Below are 23,249 nucleotides of genomic sequence, written 5' to 3' on the forward strand. Positions count from 1 at the left end.
GAGTGAGTGTGTGTGTGTGTGTGTGTGTGTGAGTGAGTGAGTGAGTGAGTGAGTGTGTGTGTGTGTGTGTGTGTGAGTGAGTGAGTGAGTGAGTGAGTGAGTGAGTGAGTGTGTGTGTGTGTGTGTGTGTGAGTGAGTGAGTGAGTGTGTGTGTGTGTGTGTGTGTGTGTGTGTGTGAGTGAGTGAGTGAGTGAGTGAGTGAGTGAGTGAGTGTGTGTGTGTGTGTGTGTGTGTTGCTTTTTTAAATCTTCTACTTAGAGTTCAAACTTGGATAGTGATAAAAACATTGCACTGCTTCATTTAATATTTAATTGAACACATCTGTGATTGAATTTGAATCTTAAATGTTTTGATTTCAAACAGAAAGTAAATTGTTGCCATGGATACAGTGAGACAGACGCCTCAGACCCTTATTTTTTATTTCTTTGACTTTTTATTTTATTGATTCATTTCTTTATTTTTACATTTTAAAAAGTGTATTTGTCTGAATGAACTAATCCCCATTTCCCATGCTTTGTATCACTGGTCATACTGGGAACAGCCATAGAAAATGTTTGCAAAGAAGAAATCTTAAACATGAGCAGATTCTCAGGCGATTTCTGTTTCCTAACCATTGTTTCAGTAACACGTCCCATCACTACATGTGTGTTAAAGATTTCTTTGGGATCAAAATCATCCACTGACAGTTATCAGTACAAACAGGATGCAAAAATCCAAAGTTCAGACTTCAGAGTTACTAAAACAGAGATCTGAGGAAAACTGGTTCTTCACACGACGTTTCATGTGTGAACAGTAGAGGTGGTTTCATTTTCACATGTAGGTGTTGCAGTGAGGATTGCAGGGAGACATTTGCTGAATAGCTGCAGCTCTGCTCCTGTAGACTGCCTCTGAATGTGTGTGTGGTGATAAAGTCACTTTAATTAAAGTCACCTGTCAGGGAAAACTTTGTGTTGACTGAAGAAAGTTCACTTCTCTTTCATTGCAGCTCCACTCTTATTTTTGATGCACTCATTTGTTTCATAAATGATTTCAATGATTTTGCCACAGCTCTGCATTGTCAGGTCGGAGCATGTGTGCTTTTGATGAAATGCTGATATGATGACGCTTGATTGGGGAAAGATTTCCACAGGTGGTGTTGTTGGTCTCCTTCTTCCAGTTTTCTTGTTGCTGCCTCTCTCCTCGCCTCAGTTGCTGCAGCTGTATCATGTATGTTGTTATGTTACATACAAAGAGGAATTTGTGACATTAAAGAGTAAAGATTCTTCTAATTGTTTTCCATCTCATCTCCTACTGCTTTAGTCTGCGTGGACATATATGAGTAAATCATTACCAAGCCAGATTATATTTGGAATATTTCAAACAGAGGACATTACAGTGAAATCTGCTTTCAATGTGACATTTACTTTGATCCTTTAAGACACAGTTTATACATCAGACAAGCTGTTTGCAGAGCGATTAAATGTTTGATATTGTTGTTAAAGTTGTACAGATGAGCGTTAATCACCAACAGCTTCATTCATGTGGATGAACTGGACGGTTCCAGGGAAACTATCAGGATCACACGCCTCCAGTGGTCACTGTGAGTAACTACAACTCTGCACATACAATAATTAAGATGAAGAAATGTTTTTATTGTAGAAAGATGAACCAAATGTAGTTTGACTCTCTGACAAACGACGGCAAGATAAAAGTAGTTTGTTAAAAAAGACACAAAAATGGTAACAATGCAAACAAATACAAACAACAGCATATCCTGATATGAAGCTCACAGGATCAGGATCAATACAAAACGTAGCAACCGACATTGATGTTGCCATGGTGACCGCTGCTATATATAGTGTTTCTGTTACCTCACTTGTCTTAAACATCAACGCTGGCTGTTTTTCATTTTACTAATGAGTCCACTCTCTTCCCTCACTTTCGTCTCTTCCTCGTGTTTGAGCTCCTCTCAGAGAGGATTTAAGAAAGAGCTTTGATGATGGCTGTAGCTCAGGAGACAGAGCAAGGCATCTAATGATCAGAAGGTTGGTGGTTCAATCCCTGACTGCTCCAGCTGGCACGCAAAGTGTCCTTGAGCAAGACACTAACCCTCTCCGATGCATCCATCAGAGTATGAACGTGTTAAACAAGAATCAGTCCATTCACCATGGAAACATCAAAGTAGGAAGGGATGTCAGTTATGATTGGCTGCACAGCTGGATCACATGACCAGGTGAGTGGTACAAATAACAGGAAGCTTCTCTTGTGGCTTTAATAATCATTTGAATTGATGACTTATGATTTACAGACTGTTCTTTATCTTTTCATTGTCGTCTGAAACACAGAAAAATATCAATGTTGGAAAATATGACATTTATATCTAGTTTCTACAGGATGGTTTAATTCTCCAAAGGCCACCACAGACATGACAAAGTTATTTCATCATTATAATGCACAAAAACAAAAAGCAGGATGAGCCCTGCTGCTCACCAAACTTGTGCTGAATAATAATTTGTGAATCATTTAGTTTAAAACATCAACTGACTGAATCCATGAATCTCATCATGTGTTTCTGAGTGAAAGACACAGACATGAACAGACTGAACTGTTTCTCTAACAGGTAAGACTAACTACACAGAGTCACTGACCCAGGGAAAGTCCAGGGAGCCAGTAAAATTCTTCTTAGAGACATCTGCAGATAAGTTTCTCTAAAACCATACGATGGAGCCCAGAACCCAAACCCAGGATAAAGAGTTTGAGTGAATGTGGTGTTGAAGGTGTGGAGGTGGATCAGAGTGTCAGAGGAGACTCTGTAGAAGGACAGAGTGCCAGCAGGACAGTCCACATACACTGCTGCTCTGTTAGAGACAGAGGAGGAGGAGGAGGAGGAGGAGGAGATGGATGTTAGTCTGTTATTGTGCCAGACATAACAAGGACCATTATAATCACAGCTCAGACTCCAGGACTGATCATTCCGTCCAAACACACAGTCATCACTCCTTCCTTTCCTTTTGATTCCTCTGTAACTCACTGATATCCAAGCCCTCCTCGTCCACTCGACCTCCCAGTAACAGCGACCAGTCAGACCATCTCTACACAGCAGCTGAGGATGAACATCAAATCTGTCTGGATGATCAGGATATGACTGAACCTCCCACACACGTGTCACCTTCCTGTTGTTGTCAGACAGTTGGAGCCATTTGTGCACTGTGTTTGTGTCGATTGTGAGTTGACAGGAATCTGATGGAGAGAACAAACACAATCCAGCTGCAGTTATTGATCCATCATCTGTTCATTGATTGACACTTTGATGATGACTCCTGACATGATGAAGATGGTTGAATGTGTGCTGCTTTGTTTTCATGAATCCCATTAAAAACACACTTACACTTCCTCAGACCTGGTCTCAACCACCGGACTCCAGCAGGCTCCACCCTGAAAGGAGGAGGGGGGTCAGAGCAGCACAGTCAGCATGCACACATGGACATTACATGGCTCTCACACACACACTGTTACACACTGATAAAGGAACAGTCCAACATTTTGACACATAAATGTTTAAACTTCAAAAGAGCAAAACTCATAATCACATCACATTTAATCTCCTTTATTAAGCACGATGTCCAGGGAGCATTGACATGTGCCACAGTCAAGGTCCAACACACTGTGACATTCATGCTGTCAGGGAGTGGGTGCATATTAAATGTAAAGACTGGGACTGGCCACAAAAACTGATTCAGTACAGGTAGAGGGCAGCAGCCAGTGCATCACATATTTTGAGCTAATGCAGCGGTCATCACACCACATACTGCTTTCTATGTAAAGGAGCCTTCATTCTCAGATTAGGGTGTTTGTGACCATAAAGTCTGTCTCACAAGGGCAGCCACTGGTCCAGGCGAGGATGCCTCCACAGTGGGATGTCTGAGGCTCGTCATTTTGATTTATTTATTCAGAAATGATATTAAACAACAATACAGGGAAACCTTGAATTAAATGACACAATTCTTGGTCATTGATGGTTACAGCTAACAGTGTCTCTGGGACCACTTTTGACAGCATTTGACTGAAGTGCTGGTTGGCTGCAGGGCCACCATGAAGGCTCTTTCTGGAGCTCTCCGGCTACGTCCACACTAACACGTTTTAGTTTGAAAACGCCTTGTTTTCTCTCCGTTTTGGCCTCCCGTCCACACTGAGACGGTGTTTTCCATCCATCCATCCATTTTCTTCCGCTTATCCGGGGCTGGGTCGCGGGGGCAGCAGCCCAAGCAGAGAAGCCCAGACCTCCCTCCTCTCCTCCCTCTCTCCCTCCTCCAGCTTGTCCGGGGGAACACCAAGGCGTTCCCAGGCCAGCCGAGAGATATAGTCTCTCCAGCGCGTCCTGGGTCTGCCCCGGGGCCTCCTCCCGGTGAGACATGTCTGGAAAACCTCGCTCAGGAGGCGCCCAGGAGGCATCCTTGTCAGTTGCCCGAACCACCTCAACTGGCCAAACTTCTCACCCTATCTCTAAGGGAGAGGCCAGCCACCTTCGAGAGGAAGCCCATTTCCACCACTTGTATTCATGATCTCGTTCTTTCGGTCACTACCCACAGCTCGAGGCCATAGCTGAGGGTCGGGGCGTAGGTCGACCGGTAAATTGAGAGCTTCGCTTTTACACTCAGCTCTCTCTTCACCACGACGGACCGGTGCAGCGTCCTCATCGCTGCAGCCGCTGCACCAATCCGTCTGTCGATCTCCTGCTCCCTTCTCCCATCGCTCATGAACAAGACCCCGAGATACTTGAACTCCTCCAGTTGGGGCAGGAACTCGACCCTGACCCGGAGTGGGCACTCCACCCGCAATCACGCCTCGCCACCTTAACGTCTATGCTCTCTATGCTGTTGTGTTGGTGTGTGTCGGACTTTGAGCTGCAAAGCTACAGCCGGCTGTGTGCGTACAGCAACCATGTGTGAAAAGTGGTCAATAAAGAGATGCTGAAAAGCGTGTTCATGCAAACATCGTGGGGTCTGCCGTGATATGTTTACAAAGGGACTTCTGCTCCTGAACCTCTGCACACAGTGTCTGCAGATCGGGGCTGTACGAAGTCACTTTCATCTCTACAGGACTGTAAGCTGTGAGACGTGAGGCGTGAGCGGTGCTTGTTTTAACATAGTTCATGGTGGAGAACAGCTGCTGACATAATGTGGATCCGAAGATCTATAACTGGCCTACCTGGGGCTGAAAGTCTCGATAAATGCACAGCGTTTTGGCGGGTACACCGGCTTCCACGAGTGTGACGGATATTTTGAGCGATGAAGAAATAATAGAATATAATTTTATTTTTATATTTCAATATCACAATAATCTTCCAATTTAGAACTACAAGGTAAAAAAGAACTAACATAAATAAAATACACTTCAGCTAAATACTTCTAATGTATTTTCCCGGAGCCGCACTATAAGGACTAAAGAGCCACATGCGGCTCCGGAGCCGACCCCTGACCTAAGTGAAACCACTTGGCTACGCCTAGAAATTCTGTCCATAAAAATTATAAACATAATCGGTGACAAAGGGCAGCCCTGGCGGAGCCCATCACCCACCTGGAACGAGTCCGACTTATTGCCGGCTATGCGGACCGAGCTCTTGCAACGGTCGTATAAGGACTGAATGGCCCGTAGCAATGGGCCAGACACCCCATACTCCCGGAGCACCCCTCACAGGACTCCCCAAGGGACACGGTCGAATGCTTTCTCCAAGTCCATAAAACACATGTAGACTGGTTGGGCAAACTCCCATGCACCCTCAAGTATCCATGAGAGGAGTACACACCGGCTCACTCCTTGGCGGCCGCTTGTCGGGGCCTGGGGCCTGGGGCTCGCTCGGGCCCCTTTGGAGGTGGGGTGCCCCCGGCCTCTCGGCCTAGGGCTCGGTCACTCAGGCGCAGCTGGGGGCCGGCGGAGCTCACGGGCGCGTCACTGCAACCCCCCCTGGCTTCTGCTCCGCGGCTGCTGAGTGAGCCCTCATCTGGGACTCTCCTCAGCTCTTACTGGAACAGTGGCGCGGCTGCCCCTCTGTTGGTCTTCCATGGTCTCTTGTGTTCTGGGGGCCTCTGGATGTCTGGAGTTTTGATCTCCTCCATACCCGCTTCACACCCTGGAGGATGGGGCTGTGGCCCCCCCCACACTCCCTAGCAGATCATTACATGGAGAAACCTTTGGAATGCAAGCATGCTGATCCACACAGGTATGCACACATGGGTATTCACAGACGCGGACTAAAGCTTTCTTGGCTGCTGCCTCAAAGCACACTGTGCGCTGTCTATCTTGCGTGCTGCACAATATCGTTTATTACTTAGTAAATACTGATATCTATGACTAGCTAGTTTATTGTGATGGTGCTTTGTTTTCTCTATTATTATGTTGCTCTTTGTTGTTTGCTGTCTCCTCTGTTTGTTTGTTTGTTTGTTTGTTTGTTTGTTTTTTCTCCATACAGGTGACCCAGGAGTTTTTTTTTTTTTTGTCTCTCTTCCCCCCCCTTCTCACCGTCTCTTCTCCCCTTGGGTTTTCTTTCTTTCTCTCCCCCTCTCTCTCTCATTCATTCCCCCTGTCCTATTTATTAAAAAAAAAAAAAAAAAAAAATGACAAAGGATGAACTGAAGCTCTGCCATCACGTAATGTCGCATACTGCTGTTTCTGATGTCATTTTAAAAAAAAAAAAAAAAAAAAAAAAAAAAAAAAAAGTATCCATGAGAGGATAAAGAACTGGTCCAGTGTTCCAGGACTAGGACGAAAACCGTATTGTTCCTCCTGTATCCGAGGTTCGACTAACGGTCGGACTCTCCTCTCCAGCACCCTGGCATAGACTTTCCCAGGGAGGCGTTTTCGCTCAAGGAAGACGCTGTGTTTTGAACACGCTCTCGAAAATGCATACATTTGAAAACGGTGCTTTCCCTTCGCAGTGTGGACAGCAAAAACGCAGACTTGAAAACAATGACACCTTTTTAGTCATGTGATGCAGTCATGTGACCAATTAAACAAAGATAGCGGAGGGCATTATACAACAGTTGTTTGCTCTCATTTTTGACACCCCTATTAAAGGTTAATATCAGTCTGCACATGCTCCAGATAGCTTTTCTTTAAACTCTGTAACTCTCACTCGCTTTTGCAACTTTGTACTTTTGTGTTACTCGCAGCAACAACTCCACCTCATTGTTAGTCCATTTAAAAACTCAGTGCTTTTCCTCATTTTGCGGCGACGTTTCAACGAGCCGGAAAGTGAATAGACGTCGGACAGAAATGAGGCAGGCCGGATCTTCCTGCATTTCATGCATGAGCAGGACTGCAACATAAGCGTTTTTTTCGGCCGTTTCAATGTGGACACACAACCTTGTGAAAACGACTGAAAACAATAGTGTGGACGCAGAGCATTTTCAGACGAAAACACCGTTTTCAAATCCATCTGGGCTAGTGTGGACGTGGTCTCAGTGGCACAGCACATATCCTGCAGTGCAGGCTGCAGGGTAACAGCACCAGTGGTTGTCCTTGCTAGATTGGCTTTACAGTCAAAAACACCCACTGGTCTGGGCCTAACACACAACCACCAATCCACCAGCTCCATCCCTTTGTTTCTTAATCTTTGTTTTCTGTTAGCAATGAATGACTGATTTGAATTATTGATTTATATTATATTTAGTGCCGTCAACATTAACCCGTAATTACGGCGTCAACACGGCAAATTCTCATTAACAAGTTAATGCAGATCAGCCCGATGAGGGGTTACACGGCGTTGAAGCGTTAATGTTGACAACACTAATTATATTATAATTTGACTTTGAATTTCAAGGTTAAACATGTCCTGGACATGGTCTCTGCACACAGATAAAACTTAAAATAAATAAAGAGAGTGAAAATGTCAGTTCCTTTCCAGAGATCAGTTTGAACAGGCTGCACCGTTGTTGCTGACAGAGATTTTGTCCTTTGAGACCCCATACAAACATCTACTGTTTATGTTAGACCAGAATGGAAAAATGTTCCTATATGTGTGATTGTTCAAATAACACTGGTTTCCAGCGTTAAGTAATCAGACAGAGCCAGTTTCCTTATCTATCAAACACTGTTTGTGGCTGTAACGGCCATCTACATACCTCAGAGTGTCCAGTCTTAGCTGCTCAAGCATCTTCACTCCTGCCTCTCCTGGGTTATTGTAGCTCAGGTCCAGCTCTTTCAGATGAGAAGAACTGGAGCTAAAAGCTGAGACCAGAGACTTGCAACCTTCCTCTGTGACCAGGCAGCCTGACAGCCTGCAGACATGACAAATACTCTTAGAGAAGAGAAAAATAGCTAAATGCAAACAGGAAATTGCAGCCAAAAGTGAAACAGGAGTTAAAAATAGCCATTAGTCAATCTAAACCTTAGATTGTAAACCTCTAAACCTCATCTACTGAACATTTCAAGAACGCTGACCTGAGTGTTTCCAGTTCACAATATGGACTTTTCAGTCCAGAAGACAAAACTTTCACTCCAGAGTCCTTCAGGTCATTGTTACTCAGGTCAAGCTGTCTCAAACTAGAGGGCTGGGAGCTGAGTAGTGAAGACAGAGTTTCACAGCTTCCCTCTGAGAGATTACAGACACTCAATCTGAACAGACAATAAAGAGAAAAATAATAATGTTAAACTTTGTGGTCTGAACCTTTGAAAAATACATGATCTAGATAAAATATCATCTCTATAGAGGTTAAATCATGTGGAGGGTTAATTAATCATCAATAATTAATCAATTAGTCATCATTAAATAATTAATTAAATGTCATTAATGGATTAAGTTCAAAATACTTAATAAATTAAATACATACATCATTGATTTAGTCCCAATTAAATTAATTAATTAAATTAAATTAATTTAATTAATTAATTTTACTGAAGTTTAATGTGTCAGCGGAGCACATGTGGAACTGAACCATTCGCTTGTCTTAATTATCTGCTGTTTATATGTGTTACACTTTTTTAATCTTTAATTTTAAATTGAAACTAACATTTAAAAACATTTGGTACAATGTGGAAAGAGGAAGAGTATTTCCAGCAGGAGCAGAAACGTCTGACTCAGCATGACGATGCTGTTGGTGGATACTGAAGAGCTCAGCCTGTCAAGACAGGATTAGGTTATCGTTTTCAAACATGTTTATTCAATTATATTCTGAGGCCAGTTATCTGGTATCATTTTTGGAAGTCTATTAAAATAAAAATAAAATCAGATGTGTGGACTTTTGGTTGTTTTGTTGTTCAATAAGCAGATGTTGGTGTTTCAGCAATGCAGTAACTTAAGTTTAAAAGGCTTGTTAGAAACAAGCCCCCCCCCCCCCCCCCAACAAAGATCAGATCTTAATCAGGCTTTATTTTAGAATACATTTTAATAATATTTTTTAAAGCAGTTTAATAATTTCTGGAGCAGGCTGAACAGCAGTCTCCACTATCTACAAACAGCATGAACATGCTGTGGTGAAAATGCTCTCTTTCCTCCTTAACAGTCTTTTTAATGTTAGTTTTAATTTAATGCTTGTTTCAGATGCATAGTCTTAACTCAAAGTAACCATGGTCAGACTTCATTGAAGTCATGAACCGAAAACTCACAGCTGCCAACTCTAGTTTATGGCTAGACTCAGTTTGTTGAACCTGTGCCTTGAAAAGGGTCCTGTTTGTCCCTCGTGTTTGTTTTCACATTTTAGACTTTGCTTCTATTGGACTTTTTATCAGTAACACGTGCTTACGTTTTGCTGGAACAGTTGAAACTAACATAAATAAATAACTCGAGAGGTGATAGTCAGCAGGGGTTTACAAGTTGTGTGCCGCGTTGTCGGCGGTATGCAAGCTCGACCACTTGCGTGGTCTGGCAGACATCACTGAAATCATCTGAGATGATTAGGTTCATTAAATGTGTCAGTAAAATAATTAAAATAGAAAACAAACCAATAATTGATTAAATATGTAATTAACTAATTTGAATTGCACATAAATACATAATGAAACATTTTAAATGAAATAAATGGATAATTCATTATTAATATATTTCTTTAATTATGTACTTTTTAAAAATTAATTACTGAAATAATTAATTCATTAGTGATGTATTTATTTAATACATCCATTAAAATTATTGCTATTTTACTCAAAATAAATTTAATACATAAATATTAAATAGTTAACTTATGATAATGAATACATGCAACTATAACTGATGACATAAAAATGAGGATTTCTTAAGCTGAAGCCAAAGTGCTGACTCATTTGACATGTTACTCTCTAATGTTTTCCCTAATAACAAGAACATAATTACACTTTAGCCACAAGAGGGCAGCAGCATTAATACAAGTCACATGTATATAAAGGTACAGTGATTATATTACAGACGGTGATGGCAGTGGGTTTTTCCATAACAGATCTACCAACCAATCACAAGTAATTTTTCTTGGTAGTTTTTTTCCCTGAAGTTCCTCCTTTTGAGAATTGAATAACAAACCAGATCTCTGTCAAACCCCACTGTTGCAGTTTATCTATCCTGCCCTGCGGTTATTTATCTGTTCATTTCTGACTCTTTCTCAACTTCTTGCACTCCTTTGAAAGAGATATAAAAGTAAGGATATGTCAGTATAAAAATAAATGTAGTGTTTAAGTTGCAAATTTCAAGTCAAATCACAAACAACAGTATCTGACCTGAGTGTTTCCAGTTTCCAGTTTCCAGTCTTCAGTCCAGAAAACAGTGTTGACAAACCTGAGTCCTGGAGGTTGTTGTTACTCAGATCTAGAGCTCTGAGCTCACAGTCTTCTAGTTGAAGAGAGGAGGACAGAGCTTCACATGCTCTCTCTGACAGGTTACAGCCATTCAGCCTAAAAAAAAAGATATAAATCATCATAAATAAAGTTACAATAAATTAAATAATAAAAACTTTATAACTTACAGAGCTTTTTTAGAGACTTTGACCACTGGCAGCAGCCTCAGAAGAGCCTCCTCTGAAGCAGAGTATTTCTTCAGGTCAAACACGTCCAGATCTTTTTCTGATGACAGTAAGATGAAGACCAGAGCTGACCACTGAGCAGGAGACAGTTTATCTGTGGAGAGACGTCCTGAACTCAGGGACTGTTGGATCTCCTCCAGTAGAGAACGATCATTCAGTTCATTCAGACAGTGAAACAGATTGATGCTTTTCTCTGCAGACAGATTCTCACTGAGCTTCTCTTTGATGTACTGAACTGCTTCTTGATTGGTCTTTGAGCTACTTCCTGTCTGTGTCATCAGGCCTTGCAAACGAGTTTGATTAGTCTTCAGACCCAAGAGAAAACGAAGGAACAAGTCCAGGTGTCCATTGGGGCTCTGTAAGGCCTTGTTCACAGCACACTGGTAGAAGTATTTCTCTGTCTCAGAGCTTGTTTGTTGTTTTTCCAGCTGATTGAGTCCAGAGTTGATGAAGGTCAGGTGGACATGAAGAGCAGCCAGAAACTCCTGAACACTGAGATGAACAAAGCAGAACACCTTGTCCTGGTACAGTCCTCTCTCCTCTTTAAAGATCTGTGTGAACACTCCTGAGTACACTGAGGCTGCTCTGATATCGATGCCACACTCTGTCAGGTCTGATTCATAGAAGATCAGGTTTCCTTTCTGCAGCTGATCAAAAGCCAGTTTTCCCAGAGACTCAATCATCTTCCTGCTCTCTGGACTCCAGTGTGGATCTGTCTCAGCTCCTCCATCATATTTGACCTTCTTCACTTTGGCCTGAACCACCAGGAAGTGGATGTACATCTCAGTCAGGGTCTTGGGCAGCTCTCCTCCCTCTCTGGTTTCCAGCACATCCTCCAGAACTGTAGCAGTGATCCAGCAGAAGACTGGGATGTGGCACATGATGTGGAGGCTTCGAGCTTTCTTGATGTGGGAGATGATCCTGCTGGCCTGCTCCTCATCTCTGAATCTCTTCCTGAAGTACTCCTCCTTCTGTGGGTCAGTGAACCCTCTGACCTCTGTCACCATGTCGACACACTGAGGAGGGATCTGATTGGCTGCTGCAGGTCGTGTTGTTATCCAAAGGCGAGCAGAAGGGAGCAGGTTCCCTCTGATGAGGTTTGTCAGCAGCTCATCCAATGAGGTGGACTTTCTGGTTTCAGTCAGGATTTTAGTTTTCTTGAAGTCCAAATTAAGTCGACACTCATCCAGACCATCAAGTATGAACACAACCTGGAAGTCTTCAAGCCTGCAGATTCCTGATTCGTTAGTTTGATTAAAGAAGTGATGAACAAGTTCCACCAAGCTGAACTTTTCCTCTTTCAGCACATTCAGCTCTCTGAAAGTGAATGGAAATATGAACTGGATGTCCTGGTTGGCTTTGTCTTCAGCCCAGTCCAGGCTGTATTTCTGTGTTAAGACTGTTTTCCCAATGCCAGCCACTCCCTTTGTCAGCACTGTTCTGATTGGTTCATCTCTTCCAGGTGAGGCTTTAAAGATGTCTTCTTGTCTGATGGTTGTTTCTGGTCTGTCTGGTTTCCTGGATGCTGTTTCAATCTGTCTGACCTCATGTTCCTCATTGACCTCTGCAGTCCCTCCCTCTGTGATGTAGAGCTCTGTGTAGATCTGATTCAGGAGGGTTGGGCTTCCTGCTTTAGCGATGCCCTCAAACACACACTGGAACTTCTTCTTCAGTTGGGCTTTAAGTTCTCGTTTACAGAGTGGAGCAAATATTTCTGAAAATAAGAAATTCAGAAACAAATATTATATAATACATATCACAGCCTTTCAGTACCCTGAAAGGATGAATGTCTATTGGTCCATTTCTTGAGCCATTAGGAAAGATCAATATTCAGTCTTTAGAGAAATTCTCTTACTGCTCTGCAGATGGTCAGCCATCTCATGCTGCTTAAGTCTCCTCAAGAAGTGGAGTGTGATCTTCAGAAATGCTTCTCTGCAGCTCTTTCTTTCATCTTCATCCTCTCCTTCAAACATCTCCTCATCCTCCATCTGGCTCTTTAAAGTTTCTGGGTGATCTGGACTCAGAAGCTTCTGGATCTTCTTCAGCTCGTTCTTCACAAACATGGTGATGTTGTCCTCCAGCCGCTGGAAAAGAAGACTATATGAATTACCCAGTGGTAAATGGACTGGTTCTTATATAGCTCTCTTTGATACTCTGTGCACACAAAGCATTTTATACAACATGCCTCATTCAACCAAGCACATTGTTCTATGCTTAAATACTTTCTTTCACACTCTGATGGATGCATCAGAGGGCAGCTTGGGTTTAGTACGTTACCCAGTACATTTGCCAGCCAGGGTTTGATTCACAAACCTTCTGACTAGTAGCTGACCTGCTCACCTCCTGAGCTACAGTCACCCCAATCTGACTGAAATCATGGAGCCCAAACTCTGACTTATGTTGGACACACTGACAATCCTCTGGTCCACAAAGTGCAGCATAGAGGTGACTGAAAAGAACAAATGTAAACGTAGTACTACAAACCATAACCACAGAGTCCAGGTGTGTTTGATGCTGCTGTGCAGACTGACCAGTGGAAACCTCTGCTCTCTGCTGGTCCACTCTGTGGAGGAGTAATGTATAATTAGCTCATGTTATGTCTGTCCACACACAGACACAAGCTAAAGGTCCATGAAGTGATGTTTGGATGGGTTCAGTCAATCAGATGACTGTCATGGTGGAGCTTTGCTAGTCCTGCTGATCCCACTGAGAATTAACAACTCAGTTTCCAGATGTCTGTAGTTTTCTGCTCAGTTTCTTTAGTCCCAACAGCTCTTACCATCTCCTGCATAAAGCTTTCCCTCCATGCTCAGATGCCCTGGAACAAGGTGCTCTCTTTATATCAGTGACTGGTTTAAAGGGACAACTTGCAGTGCTCGCCAAACTTTGTGTCAGCAAAAGTAGTTCTAATGTTTCTTACATTTATTATATTTTTTACATTTTTACACACACAAATCAATGAACGCAAAAACATAAACTTTCCAGATATTTTGTTTCACAATGTTACAAAACTCAGTTCACAACTACACAGTCTGATTTACAAGTGCAAAATATTTATGACCACAGTTTGAGCCGATGTATGTCCCGAGTCTGTGGACTCAGTGGTTTTGTTTTGATTGTTATTGTCTTTTGTTACAATTTCATTCTGATTAAGATTTTCTAGTTCTGAGGTTTTGGTTTCTGTGTTCCCTCTGTACTGTGTTAGTATTGTGTCTCTGTGTTCACTTCCTGTTTTATTTTGACAGTGCCATGTCCTACGTTAGTGTGTCTACTTTTGCTTCCCCTTGTCTGGTTATGTCCAATGAATCCTGCTGTGTCTCCCTTTTCTCATTCCCTGATGGCTCTTTTGTGTATATGAGCCCTTTGTTTTCTCCTGCTTGTTGCTGGTTCGTCTGTGTTGTCTCCCCGTGTCTCCGTTTAAGGTTTCAGGTTAGTTTTGTAGTTTTTTCAGTAGAGGTTATCTTAGCTTCTGCACAGGCCATCTCCACTGCACTTCACCGTTTCAATAAAGCTCACTCACTTCACAGCAGTGTCGGCATCTTGGGTCCTTTATTAAATTCAACATGGCTCGCCCCGCTAGCCGTGACATAAGATGTGAAAACAATATCCAAAAAACATGAGGGACAAACAGGGAATAGTTTTAAGGTGCAGGGCCAACAAACTGAGTCTAGCCATGAACTCAGAGTTGATTGAATTAGCATTTTGAATTGGCTGATCTGAGTTACTTCAATCAAGTCTATGTTCACTTTGAGTTAAGATTATACGTGATTAATGTAAAAGAAAAAAGCCGTCATCAGCAACTGGTTCTGATTTAGCAGGTTTTCAAATCTAAGCGGTACCCATCCCTAGCTGGCTGTAGTTAAACCTTTACTTAAAAAGCATCCCTAGACCCAGCTGTCTTAGCTAATTATAGGCCGATCTCCAACCTGACAATCCTTGAAAGAGTAGTTTGGGGGGAGACAATCAGAGGGGCAGTGTGATGATCTTAGGTTACAAACTACCGCAGTCAAGTCATTAAGGGAGACGGGATCAAACTGCTCTAAGACAGCTGAGCACACAGGAGAAAGACTCGGATCTGAGGCAGCAGTCGGCGAGACAAGAGCCCTAATAGATAGAAGCTTGATGTTAAAAATGCTAAAAAATCATCACAAATACTTGGTGAAGAAATGACTCTGACATTATCACGTGAACGAAGAAAGCGATTGAGGACATTAAAAAATACCTGAGGCCTGTGACTGTTTACTGACACTAAGTTTAAGACAAACTGTGTCTGCAGTTTTTACAGCTTCTTGGTGAGCAGAAAGACAGAAAGTCCTTAAAATCTGTAGAGGAACATACAATCTGTCCTTTTTCCATCTCCTGTCAGCGCGTCTACAGTCACGCCTAAGGGAGCGCGTATGTTCATTCAACCACAGCTCTGATAAATGCTGAGCGCGCAGAGTCCTGAACGGAGCAATAGAGTCCAAAATATCAGTGCAGGTAGAATGAAGAAAGTCCGAAAGGTCCTCAACACTTTAACAGCTGGAGTTCATTATTCCAGAGTCCATAAAGGCAGCAGAAAAAGCGGCGCTGTTAGAGCATTAAGCGCTCGCTTTTTACACGCTGAGGCTCATGGCTTATCTACCGAGCGGCGCAGCGTTACAGTGACCAACACAGGAAGATGATCGGAGATGCACAACTCAGATATTTCAGTGACGCACACATCCAGCCTGTGGGAAAGCTCCAAGTCTAGTGTGTGACCTTTTTCATGCGTGGGACCAGTAACCCACTGGGTCAAGTTAAGAGAGTCAATAATATTTAAAAAGTCCTTGACCAGAAGTTTAGAGTCACAGCAGACATGGATGTTAAAATCACCAAGGCAGCATCATCAGAAGACATAGCACACCCAGCTCTATCTGTCCATGAAGCCAGATAACACACACCAATGAGTTAAACTGCAGGAATGTCTTAAAGACATAAAGACCTGGATGGCCGCTAACTTTCTGCTTCTTAATTCAGATCAAACTGAGGTTATTGTACTCGGCCCTGAAAACCTTAGAAATATGGTCTCTAACCAGATTCTTACCCTGGATGGCATTACCTTGGCCTCCAGTTACACTGTGAGGAACCTTGGAGTCATCTTTGACCAGGACATGTCCTTCAATGCACATATTAAACAAATATGTAAGACTGCGTTCTTCCATTTGTGCAACATCTCTAAAGTTAGAAATATCCTGTCTCAGAGTGACGCTGAAAAACTAGTTCATGCATTTATTACTTCCAGGCTGGACGACTTTAATTCATTATTTTCAGGATGTCCTAAAAACTCACTGAAAAGCCTTCAGCTGATCCAAAATGCTGCAGCAAGAGTCCTGACAGGGACTAGAAAGAGAGAGCAGATTTCTCCTGTTTTGGCTTCCCTTCATTGGCTTCCTGTTAAATCCAGAATTCAAAATCCTGCTCCTCACATACAAGGTCTTAAATAATCAGGCCCCATCTTATCTTAATGACCTTATAGTACCATATCACCCTATTAGAGCACTTCGCTCTCGCTCTGCAGGCCTACTTGTTGTTCCTAGAGTATTTAAAAGTAGAATGGGAGGCAGAGCCTTCAGTTTTCAGGCCCCTCTTCTGTGGAACCAGCTTCCAGTTTGGATTCAGGAGACAGACACTATCTCTACTTTCAAGATTAGGCTTCAAACTTTCTTCTAACTTAACGATTAAGTCCCTGTATTCCACCGTTATATGGAAATCAGCCATTATAACTTGTGTCAAATCTACTTGTACCTCACAGTTTTCTAAGCACACAGAGAGCAGTAAACCTCAGAGCAGCAGCACATCAGACTGTGCAAAAAATCTAGAAGAGAAAATATTTCGACCCATTTCTAAATGATTCTTGTGACCATGCTGCACCACAACACCTGATCTCTGGTTTCCTCACCTCTTCAATCCCACTTTAATACTTGACTAAACTCATTTTCCTGTTTAGGTGTTGAGGCAAAGCCGCCCATCTACAATGCAGGCAACAGCAAACGGAGCTATTTTTTTATTCCCTTTGAGTTTTTTCTACTTTTGTGCTACAAAATGTTCAAGCTGATTAAATTCATTAGAATAAAAGTTCAGATAATTTTCTCATATTAATGTTGGAGGTAGAAATTCAGGTAACTTTGCACAAAAACTGGCAGAAATTTCCTTCAAAGATGGAGTTTTTACTTTAATACTGTGAGTACATTTCAGAGCCTGTACTCTTTTACCTTTACTTGAGTAAAGAAGCTGAATCAGTATTTCAGCTTTAAGAGGGTATTTTAACACAAACATCAGTCCTTCTACTTAAGTATGTTTGACACTTTGTTTACGCCTAAATTAACTTTACTGTTAACGAGTTTTCATGTTTCTGTAATCCACCAGTGTGCTCATGCTTTTTTAAGTGAAAACATATTTTAATGATCAAATATAATTATGTTTGTTATTTGTGGAGTTTAAATGTCCTTGACAGAGACAGATGATGATCATTATCCTGCACTGTGGTCTCAGGTTTGGTCGAGCTAGCACAAAGAATGGCTATGTTGAACTTCCTCCTGGGATCTACACTAAGAAGTGAGTCCAACATTAGCAGGGTCTCTTTCCTTTATCTGGATTCACTTTAGCATTCACAGTCACGTGAAGCTTGATATTAACTCGATAAGTCAACCCAGGGTTTCAGCTGAGCGCTCACATGAAACACATGGTGTTGGCAGCATCTGATCAATCATATTCATGGAGACGTGTATCAGCAACAGAGCAGCTGAGTTTGCAGAAGGAAGTCAAACTAAACCACAGGAACAATATGAGGAGATTACACACATAATAAAATACTAGCAGTAACACAGCTGCTGCAGACAAATCAGTCGTGTGATCGTGTGTGAGAGGAGAAGGACTGTAAAGGAGTTTGGTGTTAAAAGCTCTGTATGAATGTGGGAGACTTTGAAGGGCTTTAAAAAGGCCAATATAAAATAAAAGGCAGCAAAATTGCTGAGTGTGAAAGTCACCAGACTTATCAGACCTCTGTGATTAAGACCTGTAAGAACACCTGTTTGTACTTGTTGCCATTATATCAAACACACACGTATATTAAGCCTTTGTTTGAACTCTGGTTGAATTTGTTACTTTCAGACTGTGAAACATCACAGAGGCTGCAGCTGCAGATCTTTTATTCACCTGGAAATTTACTTTAAATGTTAGATGGAAAATGTATTGCTCAGTTTAACCAAAGTAAGAACAAGAATCCATAAACCTTCATAAAGACAAACATCTCCCAGAACATTGAGCTGCTGAAGTGTCACTGAAGGGAAAAACTATTTGTCCTCCTCCATCCAGCAACACCTGAAACACCTGAGTGGAAGCTCCTCCCTACACTGTGTTTGAAGCAAAGCACAAAGGAGACACCTGCTGGAGCAGCTGGAGTCCTACAGACACTCAGCCTCTTCACTACACAAACACCGGCTACTAGAGCAGGGCGATATGGCCAAAAATATCACGATATAGATTTGAAAATATGCTATAACGATATAACTGATGATATAATTGACACTAGACATTTTATTATTATTATTATTAGTGCAAAAAAAACATCAAAGTATTTTCACTTAAACAAGCAGCTGTTTTTTGCATTAAAGTTATATAAAACATTAACAGTGCAAATGCAAATTCTTTGCTGACAGTTTAACCAAAAGGCAATCCCAGTGGAAACTGGCCGACATGTCCTCAGCATAACCATGTATAATATCCACAAAACTTAAAAAAAGGTTATACACACACAATACGGTAATATTATGTTGAACCACAGTACGTATCACTCCACGAGGCTCCTGCCTGTGATAGCCGTAATGCTCCAACAATAGATCAAATGGTGCGGGTTCGTAGCTTAGCAAAGTCGTACTAAAATATTTGACAGATTTTCAAATGCTGTGTACATAAAATCATTTCAAGGTCAGTAAACATAACCAGAATTCAAACATAAGCCACACGGGATTATAAGGGGCTCTGTCGATTTTTAGAAAAATCAAAGGATTGATTTTAAGTGCGCCGTATTTTCCAAAAAACAAGGTAATAACGACGGCCCGCTAGCATGCTCTACCAAAAATAGTGCTTTGTTGTGCATCTGACGGACGAAAGCTAAACCAGTTCCACACCAGTGAAGTTGCAGCATTTTTACAAACCAGTTCTGGTTCATCCGTTTCATTCAACGATCCGCTTTCGTCCGTCTCATTCTCTGTTGCCACCATGTGCGTATGTAAAGAAAGGCACTGCGCATGCGTGTTTTACCCATATTCTATCGCAATATTTCATTTTCTTGTCGTTGCCCAACATTATACCGGTATTATTGATGATATGGCCCAGCCCTACCTCCTACAACATCCACTCTTTCCACTCTGACTGCTGTGTTTGTGGAAACACTCCAAAACACACCGCTTCACATATGAACATAGAAATGTGTGAAAAAGAGCTGAGCTGATATTAAACATGAGGATTTATTCAAAAATACAGAGTCAGGAACAACATCTAGACACACATTACCTCTCAGCAGCAGAAGAACAGCCTTTAAAGTTTACAACAATTTCCTTCGACTCGTTGCTCTTTAAGGAAACACAGCTGGGTTCAGGTCCAGGAGATTCTGGCCTCTTATTGATCCTAAAAGAAAAACAATAAATGTCACAGCTTCATGAGACAGGAAGGAAAAACTGGAAATATTAAATTAAAGACATGATGAACAATCTCATAAAAATAATGTACTTACTCTTTGTCACATAACAGTCTTTTGTTAAAGTTTACACCAACACCCTTCGACACGTTGCTCTTTAAGGAAACACAGCTGGGTTCAGGTCCAGGCTCTGGATTAGTTTCAGGGTTATGTCCAGCTGAGCCTGGTACGCCCCACAGCTCTGGGCTTTAAAACAACACACACAGAGGTATGAGTGTGAATAATGATGGAGCAGTGATGTGAGTGCTGAGCTGTGACATGGAGAAGAGTCATGGACAGTTAGAGATGGTCATCTCACCTCTGAGCTTTGGTCTGGCTCTCATGTTCCCCACACAGAGTGCTTTTAGAGGGAGGGGCTCCCTCCTCTCTGTCCTCACACTGATCCATGCTGCTGAAAACATCCAGATGAACAGAATCAACTCTTTGGGGATTTACTGGATGATTGAGCATCCAGACACTTTTTAATATTTTACTAATTTCTGAAGCTTTTTACCAACTTTGATCAAATTGGTCTGCTGTCATTTTATTGTTGACAAAAAGAGATTTTGAGTTTGAGTGTTGACGTTTCCATGTGGGACTGTTGCTGCAACACCAGGATGTTACTACAGAATACACTTTATATTGTGAGCACTTGGATGTTAGTCCAGTGGTCCTAAACTGACACACCTGCACCTGGATTCATTCTGACCAGATTTTAGCTCAACAGTGTTTCATACTTAATACATCAGACACAAACTCTGCAGCTGTCATTGTGTGCAGTGTGTGTGCAGTGTGTGTGCAGCGGGTCACTGTGTCCTATGAGTGTTATACTACAATAAACAGAGCCTGACCGCGGGCATAAAGAGGGCAAAAACCCACTTATGCTCTAAAGATGAAGTTCTGTTTCTCTTCAAATGAGCCTCAGAGCATGTGGAGGGTCATTGAACGCATCACAGATGACCTCAAGAACAACAGGCTGAAGAACATAAAAACAAACGCAGAGTTTCTGTCTGACGGTTTGAACATGAAACAGGAATTATTGAGCAAAAACGGCCAGTTTACTCATTTATGATCAATCATCAACGCATTCACCTACAATACACGAATGAACATCACCAGTTAAACTGAAAATAACCTGCATACAAATACGACAGCAGACTATAGCGAACGAGCAGAGAAATGCATTTTATAGATGAAGTGTTGGCAGCGACTCTTAGGACAGCCTGTCTCACTGTCAGCAGTTAAACAACATCCACACACTGGAAGCCCGTTTGCGTCACTAAAAAAAAGAAGGATCCAGAACTCGAAATTTCGACTTATTTTATCGTAATTTCGACTTATTAACTTGGAATTTTGAAAAAACGAACTCAAAATTAAGAGTTAGTGCTGTCAATCAGTAATTTACGTGAATGACGTAATTTCCTTGTTACCCGGAAGCTGAAGCCCTCAGCTACAAATGCTACAGCTAAGATACCAGAATTACAGCCAGTCATAAATGCACAAGTCGCTGATTATTGTCTGTGTGGCTTCACAAATGATGAAATCCTTCTGTTATTAGCTGAATCACATGGCGTTAATATCAGCTAACGTACTCTCGAAAGCGCCGGTTTGTTGCGATGCGGGTTTGAGTGCGCATTGTAGCTGGATTACTGATTGGCAGAACTAACTCGACATTTCGAGAAGGGATCCTTTTTTGTGGCGGAAACGGGCTTCCGTAACAGACTGATGGAGGCAGGAGAAGCTGCCTACAGACATCAGTCAGTGGATCCACAGTAACATCGAGTTCAGCTGCTGATCATCAACTGTTTCTGTCTCGTTCCCAGACTCTGATCTCACATAAAACGAAGCAGATTTATGCTGAAACTAAGCTGCACACAGCTGATGTCAGCCAGGAAAACAGTACAGACTGCTAACGTTACCTTAACTTCGAGACGATCAACTGCGCCACAACATTCACGAAAGCGAAAGTAAAAGCGACGGAAGGAAACGATCAGAGAGGCGTTTGAGGGACGGTCAGAGTCAGGAACCTCAGAAACGCATCAGGCTGGAGTTTAATTCTGTTTTCATCTTTAGAAACATCTGGAAATAGTTATAAAAACGCTGCGTAATAAAGAAAAATAGTGTAGATTAGTTTGAGTTGTGTTTAGCTGAGCTGTGTCTTTAATCTGAAGTTCATTTTGTGGAGGAGCAGCAAGACTTTCAGTGTTACTCTCAGAGAAAGCCTCCCAAATGTCTGTTGTCTTAATAGTGGAATTATCTGGAAAATGAACCAGTTCTTATGAGCTGCTTTTCTGTATGAGCAGTCAAAGCATTTTATACAGCGTGCTTCATTCACACAAGCACTTCTTTTTCTAACAATGACACTATGATGGATGCATCGGAGAGCAAGTCGGGGTTCCACATCTTGCCCAAGGATACCGTGGCGTGCAGACTGGAGCAGCCAGGGATCAAACCTCCAACCTTCCAGTTAGTAATTCTACCTGCTGAGCTACAGTCTGTACTTCCTGAACAACACACACTCCTTTTGTTTCTTTATTTCCAGTAGCAACCAGGACCATAATGAACCCTGACTCCCACAGACACTCAGGATCCACCTGCCCAGTAAGTCACCCGCTAACTGCAACTATCAGAGCCCTGACCTTCTGCAGAGACGAGTCACACTGAACACAGCAAGTGTCCCTGCTCTCAGATACAAAACCTGCCTTTAAAAGTTCAGAGTAATGAAATCAGCAGTTCTGATTCTAGAATTTGTAGTCTCACACACTTTTGTTGTTTTGGTTCACATCGGTTGATATTCTGCTGCAAACAAATAATGAGAACATTTTATAAACCTTTGAGTGTCCATCAGGATCCTGTAGAAACAGCTTCCATCTCAAACACTAAACATCATTATTTACATTCTGTTTATTTATTTTTTAAAGTCACTCTAGCACAGATTTCTTTAGCCGAATGTCTTTCTGTGTCTTCCATACAAACATTAAACATGAAAACACTCAACACAGCAACACTGAAAGCATTTGAGTGTAACTTTCATTCAAATCAAACTTTATACACAATTACAATAATGGAAAAAAGACAATCTAAATAGTATTACACAACAACCACTGCAGAAATAAATAAAAGAAAACCAAACACAATCCAACATGAATACACAAATATATTTAAATCTATATATTTATACATTTTAATATGATGTAAAAGAAAACAAATACGAAACCTATCAAACTACCAATATATAAAAAAACAAGACCAGAATCAGAGAGACTTTATTTATCCCCAAGTGCCAATTAACATACAACAGAGCAGCATGACGTTGAAGATAAGCACAATAAAAGTGAGATAATAAATACACAGAATATACAGTTTTAAAATTACACAGTTTTAAAATTAAAGTGACTGAAGGTGAATAAATAACTGTAAGCAGTGTTGGGGAGTAACGGAATACATGTACCGCCGTTACGTATTTAAAATACAAAATATGAGTAACTGTATTCCGTTACAGTTACCGTTTAAAAAGGTGGTATTCAGAATACAGTTACTTTGTTGAAATAAATGGATTACACTGGGGTACTTTCCTGTTTCATATT

The 23,249-nt window shown here is 41.7% G+C and overlaps 1 protein-coding gene across 2 annotated transcripts; it reads right to left on the reverse strand.

The window, feature by feature from the left end:
- Positions 1 to 2,363: 2,363 nt before the first annotated feature.
- On the reverse strand, positions 2,364 to 21,667 carry LOC309702572 (uncharacterized protein). Of its 2 annotated transcripts, none has more exons than XM_082527165.1 (12): positions 21,582 to 21,667; positions 19,982 to 20,074; positions 19,720 to 19,869; positions 19,500 to 19,613; positions 13,449 to 13,527; positions 12,820 to 13,048; positions 10,908 to 12,678; positions 10,663 to 10,836; positions 8,419 to 8,592; positions 8,100 to 8,255; positions 3,368 to 3,414; positions 2,364 to 3,219 (listed from the first exon to the last, which is right to left on the reverse strand). In XM_082527165.1, exons 2-12 carry the CDS (start codon positions 20,068 to 20,070, stop codon positions 2,606 to 2,608), a joined length of 3,597 nt encoding a protein of 1,198 aa, XP_082383291.1. In that variant the 5' UTR covers positions 20,071 to 20,074; positions 21,582 to 21,667; the 3' UTR covers positions 2,364 to 2,605. The 2 variants fall into 2 exon arrangements, with proteins under 2 accessions (XP_082383291.1, XP_082383292.1); XM_082527166.1 differs by having other exon boundaries at positions 19,982 to 20,071; positions 21,582 to 21,636.
- Positions 21,668 to 23,249: the final 1,582 nt, after the last annotated feature.

Source organism: Aulonocara stuartgranti (assembly GCF_965226115.1).
Source record: "Aulonocara stuartgranti genome assembly, chromosome: 3".
Taxonomy (NCBI): Eukaryota; Metazoa; Chordata; class Actinopteri; order Cichliformes; family Cichlidae; genus Aulonocara; species Aulonocara stuartgranti.

Coding starts and splice junctions, on each gene's coding strand:
- LOC309702572 (XM_082527165.1), bottom strand. CDS start 20,070: ATGGATCAGTGTGAGGACAGAGAGGAGGGAGCCCCTCCCTCTAAAAGC. Junction 19,614..19,719: donor AGACTGTTATGTGACAAAGA/GTAAGTACATTA, acceptor TTTTTCTTTTAG/GATCAATAAGAGGCCAGAAT. Junction 12,679..12,819: donor GGCTGACCATCTGCAGAGCA/GTAAGAGAATTT, acceptor TCTTATTTTCAG/AAATATTTGCTCCACTCTGT.